Source organism: Pogona vitticeps, chromosome 5, assembly GCF_051106095.1.
Source record: "Pogona vitticeps strain Pit_001003342236 chromosome 5, PviZW2.1, whole genome shotgun sequence".
Classification (NCBI taxonomy): domain Eukaryota; kingdom Metazoa; phylum Chordata; class Lepidosauria; order Squamata; family Agamidae; genus Pogona; species Pogona vitticeps.
Window position 1 is genome coordinate 45774664 of NC_135787.1, and position 26893 is coordinate 45801556.

Genomic DNA, 26893 nt, shown 5'->3' on the forward strand with positions numbered 1-26893 from the left:
AGACAGATTCTCCCATCATATCTGAAGAGCAAGAGGTGTACCGGGAATTCTGGTAGAGAGTACTTAAGCCCATCTTCCACGAGGCACAGCTTACCGGCTGCACATCATAAGTCTGCTGAAGGAATTATTCTGTATGCCTATTTATTAGGTGGTCATATGTAAGATTTTATAAAACCCTCATGCAACTTGAGGCCAAGTTATCTGAAAGACCAACTTATTCCTTATAGATCTATTCAGTTCTTGAAGGCATCTGTAGAACCCCTTTTGGGTAGTGCCTCCCATTCATGAAGTCCACCATGCAGCTATGTGGAGCAAGACTTTTATCACTGCTACACCCAATGTGTGGAATACCTTCGCCTCTGGTTTTCAACGTGTTCCAACAATTTCTTAGACACGTTAAAAATGCACCTATTTAGGCAAGCCTTCTTGTATTCTGTGTTGTCTTTAGGAAACAGGAAGGCCTAGGCTGGCTCAGGCAACATAAATATTGTATTTGTATATTGTGTATATGTTGTTGTTATATGCCCTTGAAAGCTTAAGATTTAAACGATTTATATATCTTTATAAGTATGTAAGAAAATCTTGTGATTATGGACATTGTGCACCAGGTGCTAAATATAAATATGGTTTGCTTTCTTTGCCTGATGTAGTTTCATTTTCCTCTATTCCCAGGTTTTTGATGGAAGTGGATCCTTTTTATCCTATATAAATACATCTGCTGATCCTCTTTATGGTCCCCAAGGGTTGGCTCTTACGTCAGACGGCCATGTTGTAGTTGCAGACTCTGGTAATCACTGCTTCAAAGTTTATCGATACTTACAGTAGCAACTGTAACTGGATGGCACTCAAACGGTTTCTAGCCTCTGGGGGCCAATGTAGATCTTTTTGTGTAGGATGTCTTCTTCGTAAATACTTCAATTTTAATACTGAAAGAGTCTCTGGTTTTTTCTTTCTTTTTAAACCTACCTTGTTTACATAGGATTGCACCTCATTTATTCTGCACTGAACTTGTCCTAAAATAAAGATCCCTTTTCTCTCCCTGCCCCCCCAGAATTTACAAAAACAGTGGAATACTAGACATGTGAACTGTGGCTTGTAATTCAGTCAATTATGTAATTAACTGATTTTTTTTTTTTTTGTAAAAGAGGGGAAGAATTTTATTTAAAGAGGCCTGTTCAAGACGTGAAAAAAAAGTGCTTGTTCAAAGCATCCAAATTTGAAAGTTGTTCTTGTTAAGCATTATTTAACCCAGCAGGAAGTCTGGGAAGCTTGTAGATCACATTGTTATAGTAGGTACTACACTTGTAACATTCTTCAGTCTTAATAACTAATAAGTAGTTTATTTTAGTAATAAAGACGTATGATTAATTCTTCCTGTACTAGCTGTTAGATCTAACACACCTCACGTTTTTAGCATTATGAGAAGCAATGCAAAATTCCAGTCCTGTGTGGGATTTAATGTACATATTTATCAACTCTCCTCTTACTCAGTGTACTTTAAGGATTTTCCAGAACCTAGAAACTTCTAAAGCTCTACAAGTATACTCTTATAGGGAATTGTTGACACTTTACAGAATCAAGTTAACATCAGACTAATTCATTGCTATGTCAGCTTAGCAGATTCTATGATTTCCTACATACCCTTGCTATAGTTATAAAAACAATCTGTTTTGTTAAGCTATGTATTTTCAAACAAGATGGCGGGCCACATATGTATTCCATTGAAGGATCCACTTTATACAGCCAAAGGAAATTTAGTGGTTCACAGGTGTGTGTCAGGGAGGCTAAAACCAAGGCTTACCAAAGCAGGCCTTTCTTAATTCTTAATCAATAAATTAATTAATAAAAATAATTTCTTAATTCCAAAAAGTACTGTGTGTAACAAAATGCATACACTGCAGAACAAGTCTTTAAATATCATTATGGCTGTGAAAGGCCAAAATAAAGGCCTCAAAACCCATTTATAGTTTTTTCCTATCATATGTGTATATTGAATTAATATCAAGAATGAGGAACAAAAACATATTGAGCACCCAATAATACTCTTGCTGCCATTTGGTCTGTACTCTTCCTCTTCCCCCCATTTTCAAACTCCCCATGTACAAGTCTAGTACAGTAATTCAAAATTATCACATTCCTATCAGTGTTCCCTGTTTGCTTTAAGCTATTTTCAGTAAAGTTACGAATAATAGGTTCTGACTGTCTTTTATATTAAGTGAAAAGAAATTTGGTAGCAAGCAGTTTGAGGTCATATACTGCCTCAGGCCTTATGCAAGAAGATGCTGTGGTTTCCATATCTGAAATCTTAAATTTTCTTCGGTCAGGGTGACATTTTGTCACCCTGCTGGCCTACAGTTTTCGGGTGGGTAAAGCTCCAACTCTTCCATAAAACATTTAATGAGTTCAGTAAAAAGATTTATAAAAACAAAGCCAGCTATCCGACTGCCCCATAATACAGTAGGTATAGGAGACTGGTGAGCCATATTAAACTAAGGCATCAATTACCAATGTTTAAGGCTTTAATTTTTTTCACTATAAGAATAACAGAATAACTTCACATACTGCTACAAAATAACCCCTTTAAGATGAATGATCCCAAGAATCTTATTTTTCCTGGATAAATAAATTAAGGCAACAGACACTAGACACTGTTCATCTTGGACACTGAGTCATCTTGAAAACTATTTAAATTCTGTGGGGAAAAGGGATATCCTATTTATGTTTTTATATGTATTTATTAACCATGTAAACAACACACAAAAAACCTTAAGCTGTTTTGTAATTGTTTTTGAGCTTCTAATGTAAAGGAACTCAAATTCTTAGGTATGTTATTGCTATAGATGTGAGTCCATGCTCACTGTCAAGCCGGTTTGGCTGAAAAGTTTTACGCTTTTATGAAGATATCCTTGTGACGAAATGAAATATTAACTTGAATTTAAAAGCGGGGTGGGGGAGGTACTGAGCCAAATAATCTGAACAGGAGCAGTGTCCCCTGGAATGTCTGTTACTTCTAGTGTAAACCTGGGCCCTTTGGACTCTGGCTCATTCTAACAGAGTTTGTGTAAAAGGTCCTGGTAAACTGTACAAGGGAAGCATCAGAAACTAAATTACGTATTATAAACTGACACAGGAAAATCATTTCATGCATGTAGACATGCCCATGCATTCCTTCAAATGTAATATTTTCTTAACTCTTCTAGTATATAATAATCTTAGTAATGCTGTATGTATTACCTTGCCTCAGATTTGAATGAATGCTTATTTCCTTTACAACAAAGCTAACACATGTTTAAGGGTGATGTGGCCTTCCCCTCAATACCTTTTTAGATCCTGGTTCTTCCTTGATGAGTTGAGACTTTGTAAAAGGTGTCAGTAATGCATACTGTTAAAAACTGGTGCTAGTCTGGACCCCCATTTAATTGCAGATTCTTGTTAGATGCTGTTGAAAGTTCAGCAGCATCTGATACCTTGTCAGAGGGCAAAATACTGTAAATTTTTGTAGCACTGAGCATTTGGAAATCAGCTAGCAATAGACAAAACTTGTCTTGCTTACCAGTTTCCAAATCCTCACTCCAAAAGCAAGCCATTTTTGCCCTGGATCTGATAAACTGATCAAAAGACATACACATTTGCAGAATTATGAAGTTTTTGTTCAAATAAAAGACTAAATTTTAATCCAAGCAAACATTTACCACAATTATGTTGTTTGTTCTGCTGAACGAGTATATAAGGGGACATGCAGGTCAGACCCAAACTTGCCAGTCTGCCAAATTCAGCAGTTACAACATAGACTACATCTGCACTGCAAAATTAAACTGGATTACTAGTCATAGGCTGGCCCAAACATTATTGGTAATTCTAGCTTAGGTGTGTGGTATAGACGTCGTCTTGTGTCAAGTGGTATTCCAAGGAACAGTAGTTGACACATTAGGAGCAGTGCAAGAACACATGTGTTTATTCAAAACAAAGTAAGAATGCTGTCAATTCACTTTTGAATAAACTCATAAACTGTATATTGAAGAGGTTTTTTAACTGTAAAAAGAAAAATGTTAAATACTAATGGAATTTTTACACTGATTTATTGTTTCATCAATGTAACAAGAAAATGTTGTCTAATGTTGTTGACCTTTGTAAAACATTACAGGGCTTTCAACTTTACAGCTGATATTTCGCTGGAAACTAAGGATCTAGTGTTGCCATAATGAAAACAAGTGCCCATTAAGTTATGCTTGTTGTGTGAGGAAATGATTTTTCTTTTTAATTATTGGATGAGAGATAGGAGTAAAGTGATAATGTCTGGTGAAAATGGATGAATTGTGAACAATGATTTTAAATATCTCTTTTCTGGAGAATGTATGAAAGTTGTTTGTTCTGTAGTATAGAATGATTCCAAAATGGTGGTAGTTTTTGATGAATGTATAACACTTAAATGGATGTTTGTGAGCAACACAGCCGTAACCCTGATGGTTTGCTTTTTTGCTTTGACATTGGAATGTTCCATAATGTGCATCGTGTATTGTAATATCCCTGTGCTAGAAATTTTAATTGTTTCATATATTGTACTGTTTTGGTCCTTTGAGCAAAATACTTTGTTTTGTACATTCCAGCTTTTTAAGCCAGTTTCATATGTTTCTGTTTAAAGAATGCTATAAAGTCCAGCACTCTCTGAAAATTACACTGAAGTATCTTAGTCTTTTTTTTCCCTTTCCAACCACAGTAATGTATTCACTCCTATTTAGAAGAAATATAAATTCTGTCTAGTTAAGGCTGAGAATGAAAGTTGTTCCTTGAAGAGCGTTTGTGCGTAGGTTTAGCTTCATGGTATTTTTTATGCTTTATTCTACAAAGAAAGCTTAAAAAAATTACTTTGTGTTGGAATAGGAAAATCCAGAATCCAAATCTGTACTTTCTCTGTCATGCACAACTGCCCGCAAATAAAAATAAATGAATAAAGGTTGTTTTCCTCTTTTTTCCCCCAGAAATCAAAGATGCTCCACTTTTCAGTTTGTTCTAATAAATGAACCTTTGTTGTTCAGTTGTCTTGTTAATAGGGAAGTGGTTGGAAAGAATATAGAGAATCCAATCATATTTGTAACATACTGTATAGCCAAAAAAAAAAAAAAAAAAGGAAAGTGGCTTTTGTTTTGACAAGGAGACAGTGGGATCTTCACTTCAAGCTCTGACCAAATGCTCAGTATGACATTTGCAAAATGAATGATGAGCTGTTTGAAAAAGTCTCCTGTCGCATTGCCTGGGGACTTTTATATGTGGGGTTTAGAGTAAATACTATTACATGCACCCATGTCATGTTGTGAGAAGTACTGGATTTAGATGCCTTTACAAGAACGTAAGCAATGAAGACTTTAAATTTCTTTATAACTATAAAGGCAGCATATATGAGGAGACGGATATCAGCAGCACAGTGCCCTGTCTCTTATCCTACATCACGCTGCAGTTATACTTCTTTCAGACAACTCATTAGTGGGGAGAAGGGTTCTCCTCTTTCTGGCCAAATTTACAGCTACCACACCTGTCTCATTTGACAACTGGAAAATCATTCTTGGAACAGAAAAATATTTTTTGTTGTTTGTTCCCATTGGGGAAGTGTAAGCAGGTTATGCCACTTAACTATGTTAAGTGAAGTACATCTTTAGTGAACAGGCAGTGTGGTTCAGCAATCAGAGAACAGAAGGAGGACTCTAGAGAGCTGGGCTGAACTCATTCAGTCAAGAAACTCAGTGAGTGACCTTGGGTCAGTCACTCGGCCTAATGTCTCACAAGTCACTGAGGAGAAAGCAGGGAGAAGAGCTATGTGTATTTTACTGAGCTCATTTCGGGAAAGGCAGGATGTAAATATAATTAATTCAGCAGATCTTACAATGGGTTTCATGAAGAAATATGCATTAGCCCAAGTTGATCAGCCCATCTTGTACTCTGTTGTTATAGGTCCATAATGTTGTAAACGTAGACCTCAAAAAGGTTCTTAATGTCATTTTTGTGACATTAATCTTATGTTACCAGGTAAAATCCTGCTATGCAGCTTTGTGTGACGCATTCCACCTTGGGTGCCTATCCTATCATTTTAGGCCCAAGACTTCCTAGGGATCCTTTTGCCCTGGGGAATATTTGGGAGCCTTGGGACCAGAGCAGGGAAGCCTTTAAAAGTTAAAAAACAATCACTGCTGGAACCAGGACCACCACCAGCAATCTGGCAGCATTTTTTTTAATTTTAAAGGTTCCCCAAACCCAAGACTCTCAAAGATTTTCCTTGGGCAAAAATCCCAGGGAGTCTTGGAGCCTAAAATGATGGGACAGGCACCCAAACTGTATTTTACCACAAACAAAACTACACAGTAGGATTTTATGTAGTAACAAGATTAATTTCACAAAAAATGATTTTGAACACTAACCTTTTTGAGGTTTACATTTACAACACTAGGGAGCCTCAGAACCTAAAATGGGGGAAAGGAAGGTTTTAATTACCAGTCCCTCCTGGTAGCGTCCTGAACTTTGCCCAAGATTTATAATTCCATCTGCCATGCAAATTCCAGATTATCCATGCTAATCCCACTCCTGGGTGTGGTCTAAAATATAAACATAATTTATAAGCTTTTGCAGCAGTTATTTTGACAGGAAGACACCTGTATACTGGGCAGTTCCCCAATATAGAAGAAACATCTCTGTTAAAATAAACATGAACCAGAAGGTATTGCATTTCCCGAAGAACGTTCTTAGCAAGGCTTGCTCTGGTTCCAGCCACAGCTATGTCCAGTGGAGAGTGAAACAGAGAGACAAGACACCAACAACTGAAATTAAACTAGGGCCACATTTATTAATATGAACTCAGATCTGCAAAGTGGTGTTAGTAAAGGTACTCTAGCATACAGCACAGGCCACTTAACAGAAGAACAGATCTGGGCCATGGAAGAAAGGCTGCAAGCTGACTACCCGTTCCTCTCAGTTTCAGCATAGGAAGCTCCCCTCCTGGGCCTTAGGGCAGCTGAGGTGAACAGAGCCATGACCTCTGTCAGGTTCACAAGCCTAATAGCCCTAGGTGGCAAAGCTCCATGTGCCCTCCAACCCACTGACTTACCCAGTGCATACTTACACTGTCAATAAAATAGGCCTAAATTAACCTGAAAGCTGCCCTAATTGTCCAATCCTTTCATCTGTCTTCAAAATTATGACCAGAATAATCTGCCACCCTCACAGACCAATTTTACCAAATTCTCCTTTCCAAGACTCTGCAGTCCCTGAGAGCCTCCATTCATTCAATAGAGAATCAGAGTGGGGATGGGAAAACTGACCCCACCAATCTGATGTCAGGCCAATCCAACAAGCAGCCGACTGGCAAAGTCTGTGCTGAAAGATATGGAGGGTGAGTGCATGCCTCAAAATGAAACAGACAGAAAGGAAGGCTAGGCCCACAAGCAAAGGCTAAGCCCTTCTCTCCCTTGTGGCAAATAAGGCCAGGCAGCCCTGGGCATTTCAGTTCCTTCACTCAACACAAAAAACTCACCAAGTGCACCAAGTGGTAAAATGGGAAGCAGTGATACAGTAGATGCTACTCTATTGACCAGATTGTTTGTTTGTTTGTTTGTTTACATTTCTCCTTTCTCCTTAAAAAGGACCCAATGCTGCTTACATCATTTAAAGACAATATTTAAAGCGAAAGTCAGTAAGTATATAAATACTAAAAAGGATCACACAGCTACCACATTTAAAAATGGTAAATACAAGTAGCACCAAAAATTGATTCAAAGCAATAAGGCACAACAGTGCTTTTAAAAACTCCACTCAGGCAGCCAGTCATTAAGGGAAAAGTTCTTTGCCTGCTTGCATGAGGACAGCAAAGATGGGGCCAACCTGGCCTTCTATGGGAGGGAATTCCAAAGTCTGGGTGAAGCAACAGAGCTGGCTCTCTCCTGTGTCCCCACCAAACACACCTGTGAAGGTGGTGGGGCTGAAAGAAGGGCCTCCCCTGATGATCTTAACTCCCAAACTGGCTGATAATGGGAGACAGGGTCTTTGAGACTTGAACTATTTAGGGTGTCATTTTGTAACAACGCATATCACGTTTATTTGCAAACCCTTTCATCGTACAGATATAGTGGCCTAGAAAGGTCTGCCATTTCCACCATCCTTCACCCAGTGTCAGTTTAGGGCCCAATTTGAAAAAGTTCTGTTCTGCACTCCAATGTGCTTACTTCCTCAGCTCACATGTAGCTCTGATTTCCAGTGGACAAATGAAATGGGAGGACAGCAGTTTAGGTATCTGGCTGTACAGCCAGAGGTTGAGAGTTCAATTTTCCATTGTGCTTCTTTGACAGGGGATGGACTTGATGATCCCTTCGAGCTCTGCAGTTTTAAGATTATTATTACAGTATCATCTTCGATAGCATGCAAAAGTGGAAACATGAATATCTGGGCATGCTTACCATTCTAGTTGTCAATTTCTTCCTGACTATTAAAAAGGGCCTGGGCTCTGTTTTCTTTTAAATTTAACCAACACATGCCATCTAAAAGTGGATGCATGTCATAGATACCTTGTATTTTACAAACAAACACAAACTGAGTACGAAAAAATTAGATAAGACAATAAGTCTTTAAAACTCTTTTTGTCTTCTAAATGGTTGGGAAAATGTTTAAAAGTGTTTGCATGCCCATATGTTTATTTGGTACATAGATAAAGAGAGAGAGAGAGCTGGGAACGGAGATGAACGAGTAAAAGACGGAAGGAAACAGTTATGAATAAAATAAAAAATGATTCATCAAAATGTTGATAATAAACAAGCAAAGCAAAGCAAAAGCGTGCTGCTTATATACCACCCCATAGTGCTTCAAGCACTCTCTGGGCAGTTTACAAGTTAATTATGCAGGCTACACATTGGCACCCCCCCAAGCGAGCTGGGTACTCATTTTACTGACCTCAGAAGGACAGAAGGCTGAGTCAAGCTTGAGCTGCTACCTGGGATTGAACCCCAGGTCGTGAGCACAGTTTTGGCTGCAGTACAGCGGTTTAACCACTGTACCACGAGGCACACACAGAAACTGTCAACAAGACTACAGAGCATCCTCCGGCCCTTTTTATTTTATTTTTCTAGGTTTTCAGTTCCTGATGAAACTGTGCGGCTGCTTTTACATTGTTCCCACTGCTGCCAGGAGTGGAAGAGGGTGGGAGGCATTATTAAAAACACAATTAACAAATACAAAAGTTACAATACAAAAGGGAAGCAAAAAGAAATCAACAAAAACAAGGAAGGAAGGAGATTACATGCAGTATTGTTGCTTATATTTAGCTGTTAAGTTGTTGTGATGCACTGTCAAGCAGCCTCCAATTCATGGCCTCCCTATGAATGAAATCTCATGTCCTCAGCTTTTATAAACTCAAGCCTGTGGTTTTAGGGAGTCAGTCCATCACATATTTGGTCTTCCTCTTTTCCTTTACTGTCTTACTGCATTACTGTCTAAGAATTCTGTTACTGGTACCCATCTACTCCCAGGATTTTCACCATGCTCATCGCTGACTCACAGTTTGATACAGCTGAAACAGCATTATATGACTCTATCTGTGAAGATTTTCAGTCATCCAGGTGAGGTTATCTGGAAGTTGAGTCATGGTAACTGGATTTGTAAGCCGCCTAGAGTGGTCGAATAAGACCAGATAGGCGGGATAGAAATGATATAAATAAAATAAATAAAATAATTTCTTTCTGATGAGGTTGAAACATTTTGCAACTCATCCAAGTACCTTCTTCAGTCATTATATGAATGCATTCAGCATTACAGTGGTGCTTTGCTTAGCGATTGCTTTGTTTAACGATGTAATCGCTTAACAATTAGTTCTCCGGAGCGATCTAGCGCTCCATTTAACGATGTTTCCTATGGGCGATTTTCGCATAGCGATGTTTGGGCCCTTGCTTCACATAGCGATGACAGTTTGGGTCCCCGTTTTGCTTAACGATGGTTTTGACAGCCTCGTGTTGGCTGTCTTTTAAATGTTTAAAAATGTTTTAAAAAGGTTTAGAATGCTTGAAATCATAAGTGCACTTAATAAACCCTTTGTTAAACTAATTTGACTTTGTTCTGACTCTTTTTGAATTTGTTGTAATTTTTTCCCCCATTGAAATGCATTGAATAGGATTCAATGCATTTCCATTGGGGAACCATGTTTCGCTTAGTGATGTTTCCTATGGCGATTTTCGCTTAAGGACGCAATCCGTTCCCACTAGAACGGATTATCCAGTTTTCAATGCATCTCTATGGGAAAACGCGTTTCGTTTAGCGATGTTTTCCCATAGTGATGTGTTTTTTGGCACCAATTAAAATCGTTAAGCGAGGCACCACTGTATATGAAATTAACAGAGCAACATCTGACTTGAAAGAAATGTAAGGACAAAAGCGAAATAGTACCAGGATTATGGTGGCCACCAAACAGACAATCCAGGGCTAATCTTCTACTAATCCCCACACCTCAAAAAGGAAGCCTGCACAGTTTGCTGGTACTGTAATACTGCAGGAATGCCTCTTAAAGTGGGACTATACCACAGAACCAATGTGATGCAATGGATAGATTGAGAGTAGGGCTCTGCAGACCTGAGTTCAAATCTTCACTCCACCACGGTAACTCACGGGGTGGATGTTTTATTTCTATTTCGATATCTGTTCCCCTTTTGTAACCCACCCAGAATAGAGCTCCGGCACTAATGGCGCAGTAAGTAAATAAATAAAATGATGATACCACTCTTTAGGTATCTAAACATACCATGAAAGCCCTATTAGAACTTCCATAAGTCTGCGTCGACTTCATGGCACATAAACATCAAAGGCAGGACAGAAACAGATTAAATGAAATAAAAAGAAAGTCACGAACAGTTATTATTTATTTATTTATTTATTTATTTATTTATTTATGTATTTATTCGATTTCTACCCCGCCCCTCTAGACAGCGTCTACTCGGAGCGGCTTACAAATAAAACACAACAATATAAACAAATAAAGAAACAAACAAATAAATGAAATAAAAAGAAAGTCACGAACAATTATCATCATCCTTACAGCGTGCGCGTTTCTACTGCAGCCAGGATGCAAAGCCCTTGGCCTGGGAAGAAAAGGCGGGGTTTACCCCATGTCAGCTTTTAATACTGTACTTAGCGGAAATGGAATCCATTCGTCTAAGTTCACTCTCATCTTTTTCTATCTCTATGGGTTCCCTTGCTCTCCGAGGGAGAAAAAGGAAAAAAAAAAGAACCCTCAGCATGCAATTCCTCCCAGAGGCACGAGATGGCGCTGAGCTGCCGGGAGGCGGAGCGGCGGCGGCGGCGGCTTCCCGCGGATTTTGCCTCTCAAATAATTCCCGCCTTTTGGGGTGTGGGGTCCCGCCGCGGAGGGAAGGAAGGGCGACATGGTAAGCTCGGGTCGCTTCCTCGCCGGTTTAGACGCCACGCTGCCGCCTGGCTCTCGTGGCGGGGAAAGGGGCTCCGAGGGCGGGAAGGAGTGAAATGGAGAAGTGAGAGAGAGAAACCCAGCCCCGGAGGGTGTGAATCAGTTACAAGGCGACCCAGGGAGGAAGGGGACGCCTCGACCCTAAATGTGGGGGTTCAGTGACAGTGAATCATTGCCTGCAGCCCTATATAAGGCTGTCAGGGAAGGAAGTGCTGTGAATTCAAGGAACTTCCTTCTGAGTACATACAGCAGTTTAGGACGTACATGTATGGCCCTCCCGATGCGGTTGGGTTGCGACGCGCATCAGCCCCACCCAACAAAACTAGTGATACGGGATTATGGGAGTTGTAGTGCATCTTTGGTGCATGCTCTCCTTGGGGAATCGCGCTGTGTAGGATTGCGCTATGAGAGATTAAAACAGCATGAGGTTAAGGGCTGCTTGCTTGGTCATGACTAAAAGGGGGGGGCAAACTTTCAAGTGACTGTGGCAAGTTATTCTTTCAGAGCAAAGATCCACGTTTATTATTATTATTATTATTATTATTATTATTATTATTATTATTATTATTATTATTATTATTATTATTATTCCACTGACTTTTTCTGCCAAGAGATTCAAGGCAGTGGGTGAAGGAACTCCCTCTTATTTCATCCTCAAAGCAACAACACAGCTAGTGTGGTTAAGTGGTTAGTGTCTTGAACCAGGACACGAGTTCAAATTCACTAGGCCATAAAACTCACAGGGTAGTTTTGGTCCGGTCATATTTTGTCAGCTTGATCTATTTCAGGGATTACTTTGAGGCTGAAACGGCAAGGAGGAGAATTGCAAAAATTGCCTTGAATTAACTGGAGGAAAAGCAGGATATAGGTGCAACACGCAACCCTGCGAGGGGTATTAGGATGACAGTGACTCTTTCCGTGCCACCTCATGAACCTTGTGGCAGAACAGAATTTGGATCCCACGTCTTCCAGTCCTACCACATTGGTACTACCCACTTTTTTTCTTGTCCTGCTTCCCATTTCTAGCAATCCGACCAGATGTTTTGGGAATCTGTCTAGACCTTTTTTTTTCATATCTCCCAGTCTAAATCTTGTTCTTTGGCTACGGTGCCAGTCTGGCTTTCCTGCATTCACAAGATCAGTGCCCTGGAACTTTGCAGCTACTGTATATTCTTTCTTATACTGTACTTATTACCTAGGGAAGTAAATGCCAGTAGAGCGAGATGGAGAACTGATAGCTAGCTGTGACTCCTATCATCTTTGAGCATTTGCTCTGCTGTCCACAGCTGATAGCAGTTGGAATCTGATGGCATCTGCTGGGCCCTGGGTTCCCTAGTCTTTCATCTGAATGAACACCTGAATCATTATAAATAAGACTGATCGCTGTGTTACTCATCTAGAATAACTGTTCTTCCACCACCATAAGAACGGTTATTTCTGGATCAGTTCCTGTCATTAGGTTATTGGCATCTAACATTTCTTGGCCAGATACCCTTGCAAGGCCCGCTCTAGAATTGTCATGGCCTTTGTCGTTTTTCCCCAGAATCTAATAATTGCTCAAATACTGTCATTATTATGAATAGAAACTAGTAAAGAAGCTGTTCCTGTGAAATTATCAAATCCTTTTAAACAGTGAACAAAGTTACACACTGTGGTTGTGCATTCTACCACTCTTATATTTGTGCTCTATACATACTACAGTCTCTCAGGTTGCCAGTTTTGCTTTTGTTATATCATGTTCCTAGGAAGATGCTGTAAAGAAATGTTATAGTGGCAACCAGGAATTACATGGTTGTTTCCCACAGGGTCATAAATTTGCAAGAACTACCCTGTAAACTCTCACCCCCACTATCCAAAATGGCTAGGGTTTTACAAGGTCTATAGCTGCAAAATACTTTTCCAAGGGGGTTAACTGCATTGACAAATAATGTGGAAAATGCTCTGGAATTGGGACAGAGTGCATCTACACAACATAGAAGCATATAAGCTCAGAGGCCCCTGTGCAACCATAGTTTTTTCCATTGCTGCTGGAGCTTCTACTTTTTTTGACAGTAAATGCGTTTGCATTGGTAAAGGAAGTAATGATTGAGCCAATGCAAAAAGCATCTGTCATCACCGAATAGTGAACAAGGAGCAGTTCTTAAATTAATAGATAGCAGGGTTTTAAAAAATGCTCTTCCATTTTAAAGTGAAACTTTTAGCCCTGTCCATGATAAAACACTCTTTTCCTTCAAATGTCTTGTTTTCCTTTTTTTTTTTCTTCATTTCCCATTTCATTTCCCTTGATACCACTGAGCTAGGGCACATAGGTGACAAAAGGGAAAAAAAGAGTGAGGAGTCAGCATACAATAGAGAGTGGGAAGGAAATTACTAGTCAGCATTCCTTTGAAGCTTGTTAAGGTTGCTCTGTTAAAACGGTGCCTCCTGCAGATCTGGAGGGCTACAGAAGAGCTACCTTAAGGGGCTTCAAATAAAGCTCATTGCTAATTTTCTCCTCTCTTCTCTCTTGACTTCTGTGTGGTTTATTGAGGAAAACTAACTTCCCAGTTGCAGCTTCACAGTGGACCCATTCACATTTTTCTCACATTTGTCACACCCCAAGTTCTGCAGTAGCACTCTTATATAAATGAGGGATTGAAAACTACTGTGTGATCAGTTCTATTGCACAACTACCTCTTTTTGACTCTGCTGCCAACAACTTAGCTAAATTTGTTTTTCATGAAGTTCTTGAAACTTCCCACCTGTTGCTTCTCACACATTTTGATAACCACAAGAAAAACTGTGAGAGGTTAAAGAGCATATAAATGTCAGCTCTGCCAGGCAAGCATAAGAGGCTTCCTGTCTCAAGTATGGGTTGAAAACTCACGTTCTGGCATGTTTGTGTATCTTGCTTTCCCAGGAGGTTGATATGAAGGTGCTTTATCATGCCTGTCATCATCTGGCAGTGACTCCTCAACTAAATCATTTCTTAAACTATAGCTCTGCACTTTTCTATACAATTCCCCTCAAGTGTTTTTTTTATTCTTTCCTCAAATTTATTAGAACATTATATTTAGTATCAGTATATGAGAAAGAATGTTTTGCTCCTAATAATTGGTCTTCATCACTCATGCCTGGCATGCATCTAGCCAGTTAGTTAAACTCATATCCAACTAGGGCTTGGAAAAGTTATTTTCTGGACTCCAACTCCCAGAATCCCCCAAGGTGACTGCATGATTTCAGGCCTCCAAAACTATGACATTCCCAGCCTCTATAGTCTGGCACATTTTGAGGTAAATAAAATGTTCAACTTAAAGGATAATTTGCATAGCAACCCAAACTAAAAAAAGAAAAAGAGTTTTAAAATTAAACCAGGATAAAGTAGTGATAAGATCTGATAAAAAAAGAATTGTAAAACCGGATCCTCCAAACAGCAATCAGAATGTCTACAAAAAGGGTTCAATCAGAGGGAGGACACCTACCATGGACAGCCAGTCAGATGTGATAGTGTCAGGCCTGATCATGTGCTGAAGCAACCTGTTCAAGAAAAGTAAAACAGTTAAGGTTGGGGAAATATAAAATATAACAGAAGGCCCAGTTGAGGTACTGCGGAGGACATAACTGTTGCTTGTTGTTACTCTTCTTGAGCTTGCTGCTATTCAGTTTTCTGTATGTGGATCATAACATCCATTGATGATTGCTAATAAAGTAAGGTTACAATAATAAACTAATGTGGAGTAAATCCCGTTATATTCAGTAGGGCTTATGTTATGCTGTAATAGATGTGTTTTGCAACACAGTTCAACTCATATTTTTAAGAGAGGGTTCTGATAAATATGGAAAGGAATGGCTCTCATCCTTGTGGACATTTACAACTTTCTCCCCTTGGTACTCTCTAGAACAGCTTCCACCATCCATTTGCTAAGCTCCTTTTTAAAAGGGAAATCAGCTACTGCAAAGTAAACATAAGAGACAGTTCTGGGTATATGTGCTTTCTCTGGATTGTGTCAAAATTTCCTTAAAATAAATCGGCATAGCTTGCTTTTCTTTTGAAGAGTAGGAATGAAAAGAAATAACAAAGCTGTAAATTTCTTCTGCATATTATAGAATTTAGATCTCCATTATTTATGTTACTCCTGGCAGGCTAAACGTTTAATTTTTTTATTTATTTATATTTTGTTTGCCTTTTAAGAACCCTGTGAGGTTGGCCAAGACTATCCTACAGATGAGGAAATAAGATTTAAGAATCGGCGCGTTAGCAAAGGCTATTCATAGAAGCTATCCACCTTTTATTCTGTCAGTTGGCTTTCACTAGAAGGAATCATGTCATTCCCCTTTCTTGTCCTTTGATGTAAAACCATTGCTTACGAACCTCTGAATCCTTTCCCAGCAAATAATGAGCCAATTTGCTCATCTTCCAGATCCAGCCAAGACTGAACAAAGTTTCCTAAAAGTATGATTGGCAAGCTAATAAAGAGCCCATGGCGCCAGAAGTTATTCATACTTCTGGCACAGTGCAGGAACTGTACATGTATATGCATACCCTTCCTATAAAAACAGATGTAATATCCAGTTGTTGTCCCCCTGCTGTTGGATCCATAAATGAATTATACCTGGGTGATGAAGGTGAAAATGTTTCTAATTCCATAAATTGGGCAGGGTTCGTCAGAGAGGCTTAAAGGCCAAAACAGAAAATGCATGTGCCAGTCATCTGTATATGGCCATCATGTGGTTATGTAGCTCCCTATACTGTTATTTCAGTATTTTGTATACACCAGAGGAAATTATAAGACATTATACATAGATAACACTATATAAAGTAATTTTAGATAAAATTCAATACAGAATGTATTGTGTCTTGTACTTTTTTATGTGTAGAGCATGGATTATGTGGGGAGTGTCCACAGAGACAAAGGTCTATACGTAGCTCAGAATGCTGCATTCAGAAGTAGGATTCATTATATTGCATGTTTTTTCCTGTGCAGTCGAAGAAAAGGGGGCTGAGTGCTGAAGAGAAGAGAACTCGGATGATGGAAATATTTTTCGAAACCGTACGTTTGCTCTCTCAGATTGTATTGTGAATGGTTTCGTTGTGAACATGTAGTGAGCCTGAACTGAAAATATGCATATGAGATTGAGGGTTGGAGAAAAAAAAAACAACATTGAAGAAAATAGTGGTGACATGGCAGCTTCCTTTTTAATCCATACAGAGACATGTCTGTAGCATTCTTCTTTTCAAATGGTTGCTTTTCTCATGGTCCTGCCTTATTGCAGCACTCATGATGCATATAGTCCTTGGAGAGAGAAGAGGGTAAAATAGCCTTAGAACAATTATAATTCCATTGGAGTTTCCACCTTTCACTGTAGTGTGAATAAACTCTAGGCTTCCTTTGGCTTTTTCTGCTGTCTCTCTCCCCTAACAGTAGCAGAGGGCAGATAAATTGCAACGCTAAAGCAAATAATTTTAATCTTTTCTGTATTTTAATGTTTCAATTTAATTTTTAAATCATATATTGTTTAATTTATCTTTTAATATTTAACTTACTGTGTTTTTAAATTGTGTGAATTTTAATGTTGTGAGCTGCTTTGGGTCCTTTGTTGGGAGAAATGCAGCATATAAATAAAACTAATAATAATGATGATAATAATAATAAAGGTTGACTTGATTTGGACAGTACCTGGGCTTAGGACAGGAGTGTCTAACTTGTAGTCCTCCAGATGCTGGACTACAAGTCCCATCATCCATCACCATCAATTATGCTGACTAGGATTGATGGGACATGTGATGCAACAAGATCTGGAGCATTACACATTCCTCAGCTCTGCTTAGGCAATAGTGTGTATATAATGATGGATCTTCTGATATCTGCAAACAAGATAAAAACAGAAAACTGAAGTGCAGATATAGATGTCATTATTTTAAATAGCATTAAAAAGCCCTGGATTTTCAGTATGCCTGGTTATTTGGAAGCTGGTCACAAGAAAAAGTTTAGCACTTTAATGGATCCTAGGGAAATTCTGCTTACTGCCAGAAATGAGCAGGTGGGAAACTATTGAAAGGTTCAACTAATACAGTGGTTTCCAACCTTGGACCCCCACGTGTTTTTGGACTAAAACTCCGAGAAGCCTTCACCACTAGATGTGCTGGCCAGGATTTCTGGGAGAGGCAGTTCAAAAACAGCTGGGGACTCAAGGTTGGGAATCACCGAACTGGTACCTACTTTCTGCCTCTCAGAGGTGAATGTGATGATGTAGTGAAATATTTTATGTAAATGGTCTTGACTCATGATTGTTAAACTTGAAGCCATAAGACCTTTATGCAGAGGATGGAATTTGAAAGTGTTAGATGCTCTACAATTAAGGTTTGAAATGATTAGAACAGCTGTGTGCTTATTTCCTCATTCCTTTCTCTCCTAACAGAAAGATGTATTCCAGTTAAAAGACATTGAGAAAATTGCTCCCAAAGAGAAGGGAATCAGTGAGTACCTAGACTTGTTTTCTATCAAACTTTTATTTGTAGTGACAAAGTGTTCTACAAGATCTTCAAATGTCAAAGATCCCGTTCTCAAAAGGTCTTGGAAAGTATGATCTTCATAGCAGTTCTACAAGGAGTGTATGAATTATATGATGCTGTTCTTACAGCAACATGAAGAAGACTGGTGGGGAACAATGAAGAATCAATGGTGACTTTTATATTGTCACCTTAAGGCAAGGATCCTCATGGGATTATGTTGGTAAATATTTTTACTGCAACTTTTATTTATTATATATCATTCTGTTGTTACTGGCATATCTTTGCAGGAATGATGTGAAAATGTTTCAAATGCAAAAAGTGGTTGTTAGATTCTAATGTATGTTAACAAGAAGCAACCCTTCAATAAATACAGATAAACATATTTGCTGAAATCCTGTTCATAGTGTACACCACTGGTTCTTAACCTTGGGTTACTTAGGAGTTTTGGACTGCAACTCCCAGAAGCCTTCACCACCAGCTGTCCTGACTGGGTTTCTGGGAGTTGCAGTTCAAAAGCATCCGAGTAACAAAGGTTAAGAACCACTGGTGTACACCAAAGCATAACTATCCATTCCTTGTTTCTTGGTGAACCAAGCCCTGCTGTCAGTCTCCTAACCAACAACTGTGCCAGCGACACTCAATTGAAGAGGGAGGAATGGAGGGAAAGCTACAATTTTACTTATGTTATCTACAAAATTTCAGCCATTGCAACAATATGATGTTTGTTTCTTTGACAGCTGCTGTGTCAGTGAAGGAGGTCTTACAGAGCTTAGTTGATGATGGTATGGTAGATACTGATCGGATTGGGACTTCTAATTATTTTTGGGCTTTTCCAAGTAAAGCTCTTCATGCAAGAAAACGTAAACTGGAGGAGCTCCAGAATCAGGTAATTCATATTTGTTGTTCTACCTGTTTGATGTAGTGGACAAAGTAACAGACTAGGACTCAGAAAGACTGGGTTCAATTCCCCACTCGACAATGAAATCTCACTGGAATGGTGGTGCTGACAAAACCACTTCTTAAACATCTCATCTTGAAAGCCCATTAGGGTCACCATAAGTTGGTTCTGACTTGATAGCACATTCTTCTTAGTCATCTGTCACATGTAGACTCCTGTCTAGAAGGGCGGGATATAAATCCAATAATAAATAAATCATAAATAAATAAAATGTAGACATAGAAATGACTGAAGGCCAGTTTTCAAGACACATTTCCCTCTACTTTGTTACGTGCATCAATTGAGCCTGTTTGCTTCGTATTGAAAAGCTATTTGGCTTTTTTTAAAACCTGATCTAAGTCTGCTGATCTTTTCTTTCAAGTAATTTTTGTTTATTAAAAATATTTAAAAGCCATCCTTTAGTAAAGATTTTCAGAGTGGCTCTGGCTTGTGCTATATGAATTAGTGCTCAAATCCCAGATACCAATTTCAGTTGTTTGTTTTTAATAGCACTTAAAATATCTACTGAATATAACAATCATTTTACAACCATTATGCTGTTTTGAAGTGTGTGCATCTGGTTATAAATGTTAAGTTACACCTTAATGGTGACCATAATATAGGTCTTAGGTTATGAGCTTATTTGTTTTCAGAAAGTAATAATTGAGTGCTGTTGATTCTGACTTATGGTAACCTTTGCCAGGATTTCTTTGTTACATAATAGAAGTGGTTTAGCAGTTCTTTCATCTAGGGTTCTGGGACCATGCAGCTTACCCAAGGCTACACAGCCTGGCTTTTCTCCTGTAAGCCATGGTGAGGAATCAAATTCTTGACCTCTGGCTTGGCAGCCATGTAGTCAGCATAGTGATCTATTCAGCTTCACTGCCTTAGATGTGATTAGATAAAGGAAAAGGTTCCCCTTGACATTTAGTCCAGTTGTGTCTGACTCTAGGGCGCGGTGCTCATCCCTGTTTCCAAGCCGTAGAGCCAGCGTTTGTCCATAGACAGTTTCCGTGGTCACGTGGCAAGTGCGACTAGACTTGGAACACCATTACTGTCCCAACGATGTGGTACCTGGTTGTTGTGGGTTTTTCGGGCTCTTTGGCCGTGTTCGAGGGTTGTTCTTCCTGACGTTTCGCCAGTCTCTGTGGCCGGCATCTTCAGAGGACTGGAGTAGGAACCTATCTATCTACTCGCATTTTTACATGCTTTCGAACTGCTAGGTTGGCAGGAGCCGAGACAAACAAGGGGAGCTCATTCCATCGCATGGATTCGATCTTACAACTGCTGGTCTTCTGACCTTGCAGCACAGAGGCTTCTGTGGTTTAGCCCGCAGCACCACCACGTCCCAGATGTCCCAGATTAAGACACTCATTGTGACACTTATGAGTTTAATGTATTCGTGAAGGCTTTCACGGCCGTGATCTAATGGTTGTTGTGGGTTTTTCAGGCTCTTTGGCCGTGTTCTGAAGGTTGTTATTCCTAACGTTTCGCCAGTCTCTGTGGCTGGCATCTTCAGAGGACAGCACTCTGTGCTCTGAGTGCAGTATTTATGGCTGTGAGATAGGCTTTTGTCTTTTTCTGTAGATGGATGTGGTCAAACAGGAGATGGCAAGAATAAACATTGACATCCTGGGCATCAATGAACTAAAAAGGACAGGAGTGGGCGAAATCAATTCAGACGATTATTTATTTATTTATTTATTTACAGTATTTATTTATTTATTTATTTATTTATTTATTTATTTATCTATCTATCTGATCATTGCAACCACTCTAGGCAGCTGATATCTCTTATTATATCTATTACTGTGGGCAAGAATCCCGTAGAAGAAATGGAGTAGCCCTCATAGTCGACAAAAGAGTGGGAAAAGCTGTACTGGGATACAATCTCAAAAATGATAAAATTATATCAGTACGAATCCAAGGCAGATCTTTCAACATCAGAGTAATCCAAGTTTATGCACCAACCACCGATGCTGAAGAGGCTGAAATTGTTTCATCTAATTTCAATTTTTGATCATCAGTTGCTGAAAAGTGGCAAATGGAATTCAACTGATTTATCCATTCAGGCTCTATGAATCAGATGTTCGTCAGCTGTAGGATGATATCCTGTTTCCTATAAAAACTTTTGGCTTCATTTCTTTGAAATGTACATCACATTCTTTGTGTTCACAATACTGTTTCAGGGGCTATGCTACTAAATCCATCATTCTTAAAGATTGGATAATAGAATGTGAAAGATACCTTTAAAGAGCTAGCCTGTATAGCTTTGAGCAAGCTGCACAGCCCCAGGGACCCCAAGAACAAGCATCTAGTAAATCACTTCTGAGTAATATATACCTAGGAAATCCTTACAAGGGTCCCCATAAGTCAACTTTGTTCGTTGTTGTTGTTGTTGTTGTTGTTGTTGTTGTTCAGTGATCACTAAATTGTTGCCTGGTTTTCAAGAGTAAACATCAAGGCCAATGGGCATGTACCAATGGGCATTTGTCTTTTGACCAACATTTCATTTAGCATCCCCTGCAAAACATTTATTAAAATTCTGTGCAAATCAGTGGTGTTTGTTAGACTTGTGGTATGGAACCTAAATCTCTCATTCCTTATCTTACATTGTTCAAGAAGATAAGACTCTTTCTTATGCATGATAGTATCTTATGGCATAAAATTCATGATATACCTAGTTTTTAATCCTGAATGTGGGAATGGATATAATCATAATACTTGTACAGTATTAATAAACCATTATACAAAAAGAATTTTGAAAGGATAGGTACTGCCTACAGCAGACCTGGGCAGGGTGAGGCCCGAGGGCCACATACGGCCCGTGAGTTACTCCTGTCTGGCCCGCCAGTCTTCGCTCCAGTCCGGTGTTCAAGCACTTGTTCAAGCCCAAGACAGACTGGATTTTTCTCACTGAACAAGTTGAACATCAAAACCATTTATAGCTTTTTATCTAAAGTTGATCAGTTGCTTATCTTTAACATAGCACAAAAAACCTCTTTAGTATTTGTGAAGATTAACAAGTTTAAAATAAAAACTTGTTAAAAAATAATCGTAACATCACTGTTTTATTTTATTTTTAAGTAAAGTTGGCTTGGCCCCCAAACACAGTTCATATTTTTCATGTGGCCCCCTTATAGAAATTAATTGCTCACCCCTGGCCTACAAGCTTACAGTCCAAGCCTTCAGAAGAGAAACATAATTGTATCTCTCATCTGAATGGGTTTTAGAAGATAATAAAACTGTCTGATGCGATGTCAAGTGATTATTGTAACCTTTTCTGTTTGAGGGATTACACAAATGCTTGTTAATGCTTTAATACTAGCTGAATTTACTGCAAAACATTCAGCAATGTACAGCATTTGCAAAACATTGTTGCCACTGCTGTTATTATTTAACACTTGTTTTAATTAACAAATAGTGTATAGGACATAAACATGCCATGATGTTGCAGCTCATAGTGTCTGCTATGTTACAATGTTGAAAGACAGAAAAAGGAAATGTGTTCTTAGAAATGGTAGTGGGGCAGCAAAAATCACTTATCTGGTGTGTGTAGCAAAACAAAATAACTATGAACTCCTGAAAGTTGTGGGAGTGTGTAAACATGGATTTACCCGAGGTTTGGGACTGGTTTTGTGAGTATGCTAAAATTTGTTATGTACGTGAAATCAAATTCACATACAGACAGAAAGATTTTCTCTTCCCCCTCCCCATCCAATACATGTATGTGACAAATAATCACAAATCCATACATCATCATTTTTCAAAAATGAACATGCAGCTCAGTAGTGAGTGTTAGAATTTTATACTTCATCCATCCTTTGAGGAATTTCAGAGCCCCACCTAGCACAGTTTTGACTAACAGTGGTGTCTGACTCATCTGGAAACAAGACTCTTTGTGCTTGGAAGTTTAAACGGTGTGGCTGAAGTGACTAAAACTCAGTACATGCTGACTGTGCAGGAAGAATGGCCTCCTGTAACCCTGGAGATGCAAAGTTTTTTGGTTTTTATTAAACGAATGTGTCCCATGCCAATCATCTGTGATATGAAGCTTGGCAACAAATAATATCTGACATGTACTTTTCTGGTAATTAGAGATTACTGGTACAGATTAAATAGAAATTTTAAAACAGCATTTACATGATAATGAATTTACATTGGATTCAGGTACAAAGCTGTTTCTAAAACATTTTGTTCTGTTTCTGTTCCCATCAGAACTCAGAAATATGTCAGTCATTTTCATGTATAGAAAACTGAGACTAGAAGTGATTTAGCTATGATCAACTTCACTAAATCCAGTTTAGTTCCATCTAAGAAGAGTAATCCAGACTGTGCTAATTTCGATCAACATACTATAATCAGTGAAGATGGCCAGTCACTATCTAGTTTAAATTGTTCCATTCCAAATAGTGGTGTATTTTAATCTTGACGGCATAAACAGACTTTTCCAACCACCCAGTTACAGGTCACAGATGGATTATGGCCACATATTCATTTTTATGTATTTATTTTATTTTGTATCATTTGTAGGCTGCCTTTCTCCCAGTGAGGAGACCCAAGGGACAGTGTTAAACCAGGTAATACAAAAACCACTATAAATTACAAATAAAAAAGCAATTAAACTACCATAATAATTAAACATCAATTAAGTATCTGGAAAAAAATAAAATGCAACTTGAAAAAGCAAAACACCAGCACCTAGGTTAGTTATCAAGACAGATCACTTCCTCAGATCAAATGCCAAGTAGATCAGAATACATTGGCCAAGATCCTGTTTGCATAAGTTATTCAGCATAAGGCTGATGACATCATCAATCAGGATAATTTTTCAGATGACTTTGCCAGCAGCAGTGTGTTTTTTGGTAATTAGATACTTATTCTTCCCGTCGCACCTCTCCTGCAGATTCCTGGCAGTAAAAGGAATTACATGGGAGCCAGAAGAAGGTGCAGAGTTAGGAAGTGCTTAATTTCTGAAAAATTGTTTTAGCTGATGGTGTCATCAGCCTTACGCAGCATAACAAAACAAACAGGATTTCAGCCTTTGTAAGATACTTGCTTGGAGTAATAGATCCTTATGTCTCACATAGAGGTTGGAAGCTGGGGGATTCTGAGAGTGATGTTTCCAAAGCTCTGGATTAAGTAGACCTAAACCACAGCAGATAAAGAGATGTGGGATCTTTCAACTTGGTCAGTCTGTCCCAAATAGGACAGTTGAATCACGAGTATGTACAAAACATTTCCATGAAGTGATCTTACTGTAGCTCAAATGGGAGAGTGAATTGAAAACACTCCTCTGTAGAGGACGATATCATTGTTTTTTATTTTGCAAATGAGGACCACAATGTGATAGTCATGCATCAATAGTATACTCACTTCTTTGGGTGAAAATGTATTATTTCTGCCAGTTTGATCCAGATTTCCATGTTGGCCACAATGGATTGATTGATAGGACAGTGGAATATACTTACTTCCATATTATAGACCAAGTTCACTAGATGGCCTTGAGCAGTCGATGGCTTCTCAGCCTTGTGCAAATAAAATGTTACAGGTCTCTGTATGCAACTCTGAATTTATTGCAGGTATGATTTGATATCCACAGTGTGACAGCTAAAAATATAACAAAAATTCTAAAATGTACAATCCTACATGTAAATCTCTGAATGTTCTTATTCAGTGTAGCATGGAGAATTTGAGCAAATGTTGGCAAATTAACTCTTGCTATCTTGTTGCATTGTCAGTTTGCTATGCTTCTAAATGCAGCATAATCACACTTTCTCCCTATTTTGTTATTTCCTGAAATATGGTTCTTTTACTGGCGATTGGAATTTCTTATTCTGCTGGTACTAATTCTATTCTCAAGCTGGCACTTTTTTTTTTACTTTACACATAGGTAATTATTAGGTACAGTATGTTGTATTTGGTTGTTTTCCCCATGCCATCCAGATAGATGGATATGCCCAATAGCTCTTGGAGACTCTATTGCTTCTTTTGGCAGAGCTCCTGTACCTGTAACAGGCACATATTTTACAGGTGAAATTTATCCTATCATTGCATCTCTGTGTTGGGAATAAGTTCAGCTGTAGTATGGGGTTTCTGTTTGTGCGGCAGTTGTCAAGAGACATAGGCACTCTGCCAAAAAGTTTTTTTTTTTTTTTTTTTTTTTTTTTTTTTTTTTTTGGCAAGCTGTCTGGCTTCGCCTGAAGCATTTGGCATTAACAACAGATCATGCCAAGACTAGTTAGGACATGAAGAGCTGTGCGTGAAATGATCAGTCTTAGATTTGGAGTGAGGGATAGCAAGCTCAGTTTGGAGTCTTAAACATCTAATGGAGTAAGTTGAAATCCATGAAAACTTACAAAAATATTGTTTTAACTAATTATTACTGGCTGCCTAAATTTTCTAGTGTATTATGAAGGCCATAAAAACATATGTCATAAAACCGGGGATTTAAACTCCCAAACCCCAAGCTTAAAAAGTAACTTTTTCATGCTATGGAATATACTTCAATTACTGTTCATACACAGAAGAAACAAGGAACAATAGACAATATCAGACAGAGAGATCTTAGAACAGCAGGAGGACTGCAGGTGAACTGCAATGAATACAGGAGATGCAACACATGGGGAGGCCTAAGGCCTAAATTAAATGAATAAGCAGGGCAGCCCCCTTTTCTCTTTGCGGCCATGATGGTTGGGCATTTCAACCAGGTTTTTTTAGCCTGGTCTTGAGGAAAACCTGGCGCTTGCTAGCTAAGGAATCCTGGGAATTATAGGTCAAAAACATAATTTCTAAGCTTCTGGAATTATCAAAGGCAGTAAATGCAAGGACTAGAGAAGGAAGACTAACTGTTCTGTTACTCTAATTTTTATATTGTTTACAAGAAATGTTTGTTACTATATTAGAATGTTGTATGTAGTTTACAAACAAGTTTGGGGTGGTGATATTTTTTCTTTACGGTAGTGACCTGAAGAAATAACTTCATTAATTCAGAATCCATGCTTTTTTACAGTTCATCAGCTATATGTCTGCTATTGAAATTGAGGGTCCCATTCTGGGCATGAGTCTCCTAGCATAACGTAACTTTCATATGCCAGGTTGATTTTCTTTTCATAGGAGAAGAGCAACCATGTAAATGTTCTTCTGTTCTAGCAGGCCCCCATCATATGTTTGATCATGCAACCAGTACCATAGCATGTGACATTAGGCAAGGCAAAGAGGACCCTGCCAAAGTGGGGGTAGCTTTTATCCTTTAGCAATTGGATAATTCACTATTATACACCAGCTGGCCAACTTAATTTAGCTATTATATTATATTATATTATATTATATTATATTATATTATATTATATTATATTATATTATATTATATTATATTATATTAACCCACTTATTATATTCAAGGAAATCCATTTATGGATAATACAAGAAGGTAAAGAACCCTTACTTAGATGGAGAAACCCCTAGAACTGCTTTCTTTATTGGCATCTTTTGGCAGCTATTTCTCTAACAAGGAAAAGAAATGGCAGGAAGTAGTCTCAAAGAGAGAAGGGAAAGGGAAGCCTAAGCATAGTTATATACATACATAGCTAGAGAACGAACACAAGCAGGGGAAACACAGGACATGTGGGCAGTGTTATCAGAGGTGACAATCCTGTGAGATATTTGGTGAGTTGTGGCTTTTAAAGGTACAGTGGACCCTTGACTTACAGACGGCTTGACTTACAGACTTTTTGAGTTACAGACTTCTCTGGCCGCAAAATTTAGGTTTGACTTGCAGACTGAGATTTGACTTACAGACCAGAAAAAAACCAAAATGGAACAAAAACGGCCTGTTACGGGATTAATAGGTTTTCAATGCACTGTAGGTCAATGGAGACTTGACTTACAGACTTTTTGACTTGAGAACCGCCTTCCAATACAGATTAAGTTCTCAAGTCAAGACCCCACTGTATGATGGAGACCTCTCCTCCACTGCTATGATCTACTTTGCCCTTTTGATTTTTAAGAAATGTAT

General features: G+C 38.6%; 2 protein-coding genes across 16 annotated transcripts in view; both read left to right on the top strand.

The window, feature by feature from the left end:
* Positions 1-4953, top strand: part of TRIM2 (tripartite motif containing 2) — a 72339-nt gene extending 67386 nt beyond the window's left edge. For all 14 annotated transcript variants that reach the window (XM_020781356.3, XM_020781363.3, XM_078394782.1 and 11 more), the window contains exon 12: positions 673-4953. In XM_020781356.3, the coding sequence (XP_020637015.1) occupies positions 673-825 (153 nt within the window). In that variant the 3' untranslated portion in view covers positions 826-4953. The remainder of the gene's footprint in view (positions 1-672) is intronic.
* A 6316-nt stretch (positions 4954-11269) lies between these two features.
* Positions 11270-26893, top strand: part of MND1 (meiotic nuclear divisions 1) — a 45877-nt gene continuing 30253 nt past the window's right edge. For both annotated transcript variants that reach the window (XM_020781426.3, XM_078394785.1), the window contains exons 1-4: positions 11270-11408; positions 16411-16476; positions 17846-17903; positions 18677-18825. In XM_020781426.3, coding sequence (XP_020637085.3) covers positions 11406-11408; positions 16411-16476; positions 17846-17903; positions 18677-18825 — 276 coding nt within the window. In that variant the 5' untranslated portion in view covers positions 11270-11405. The remainder of the gene's footprint in view (positions 11409-16410; positions 16477-17845; positions 17904-18676; positions 18826-26893) is intronic.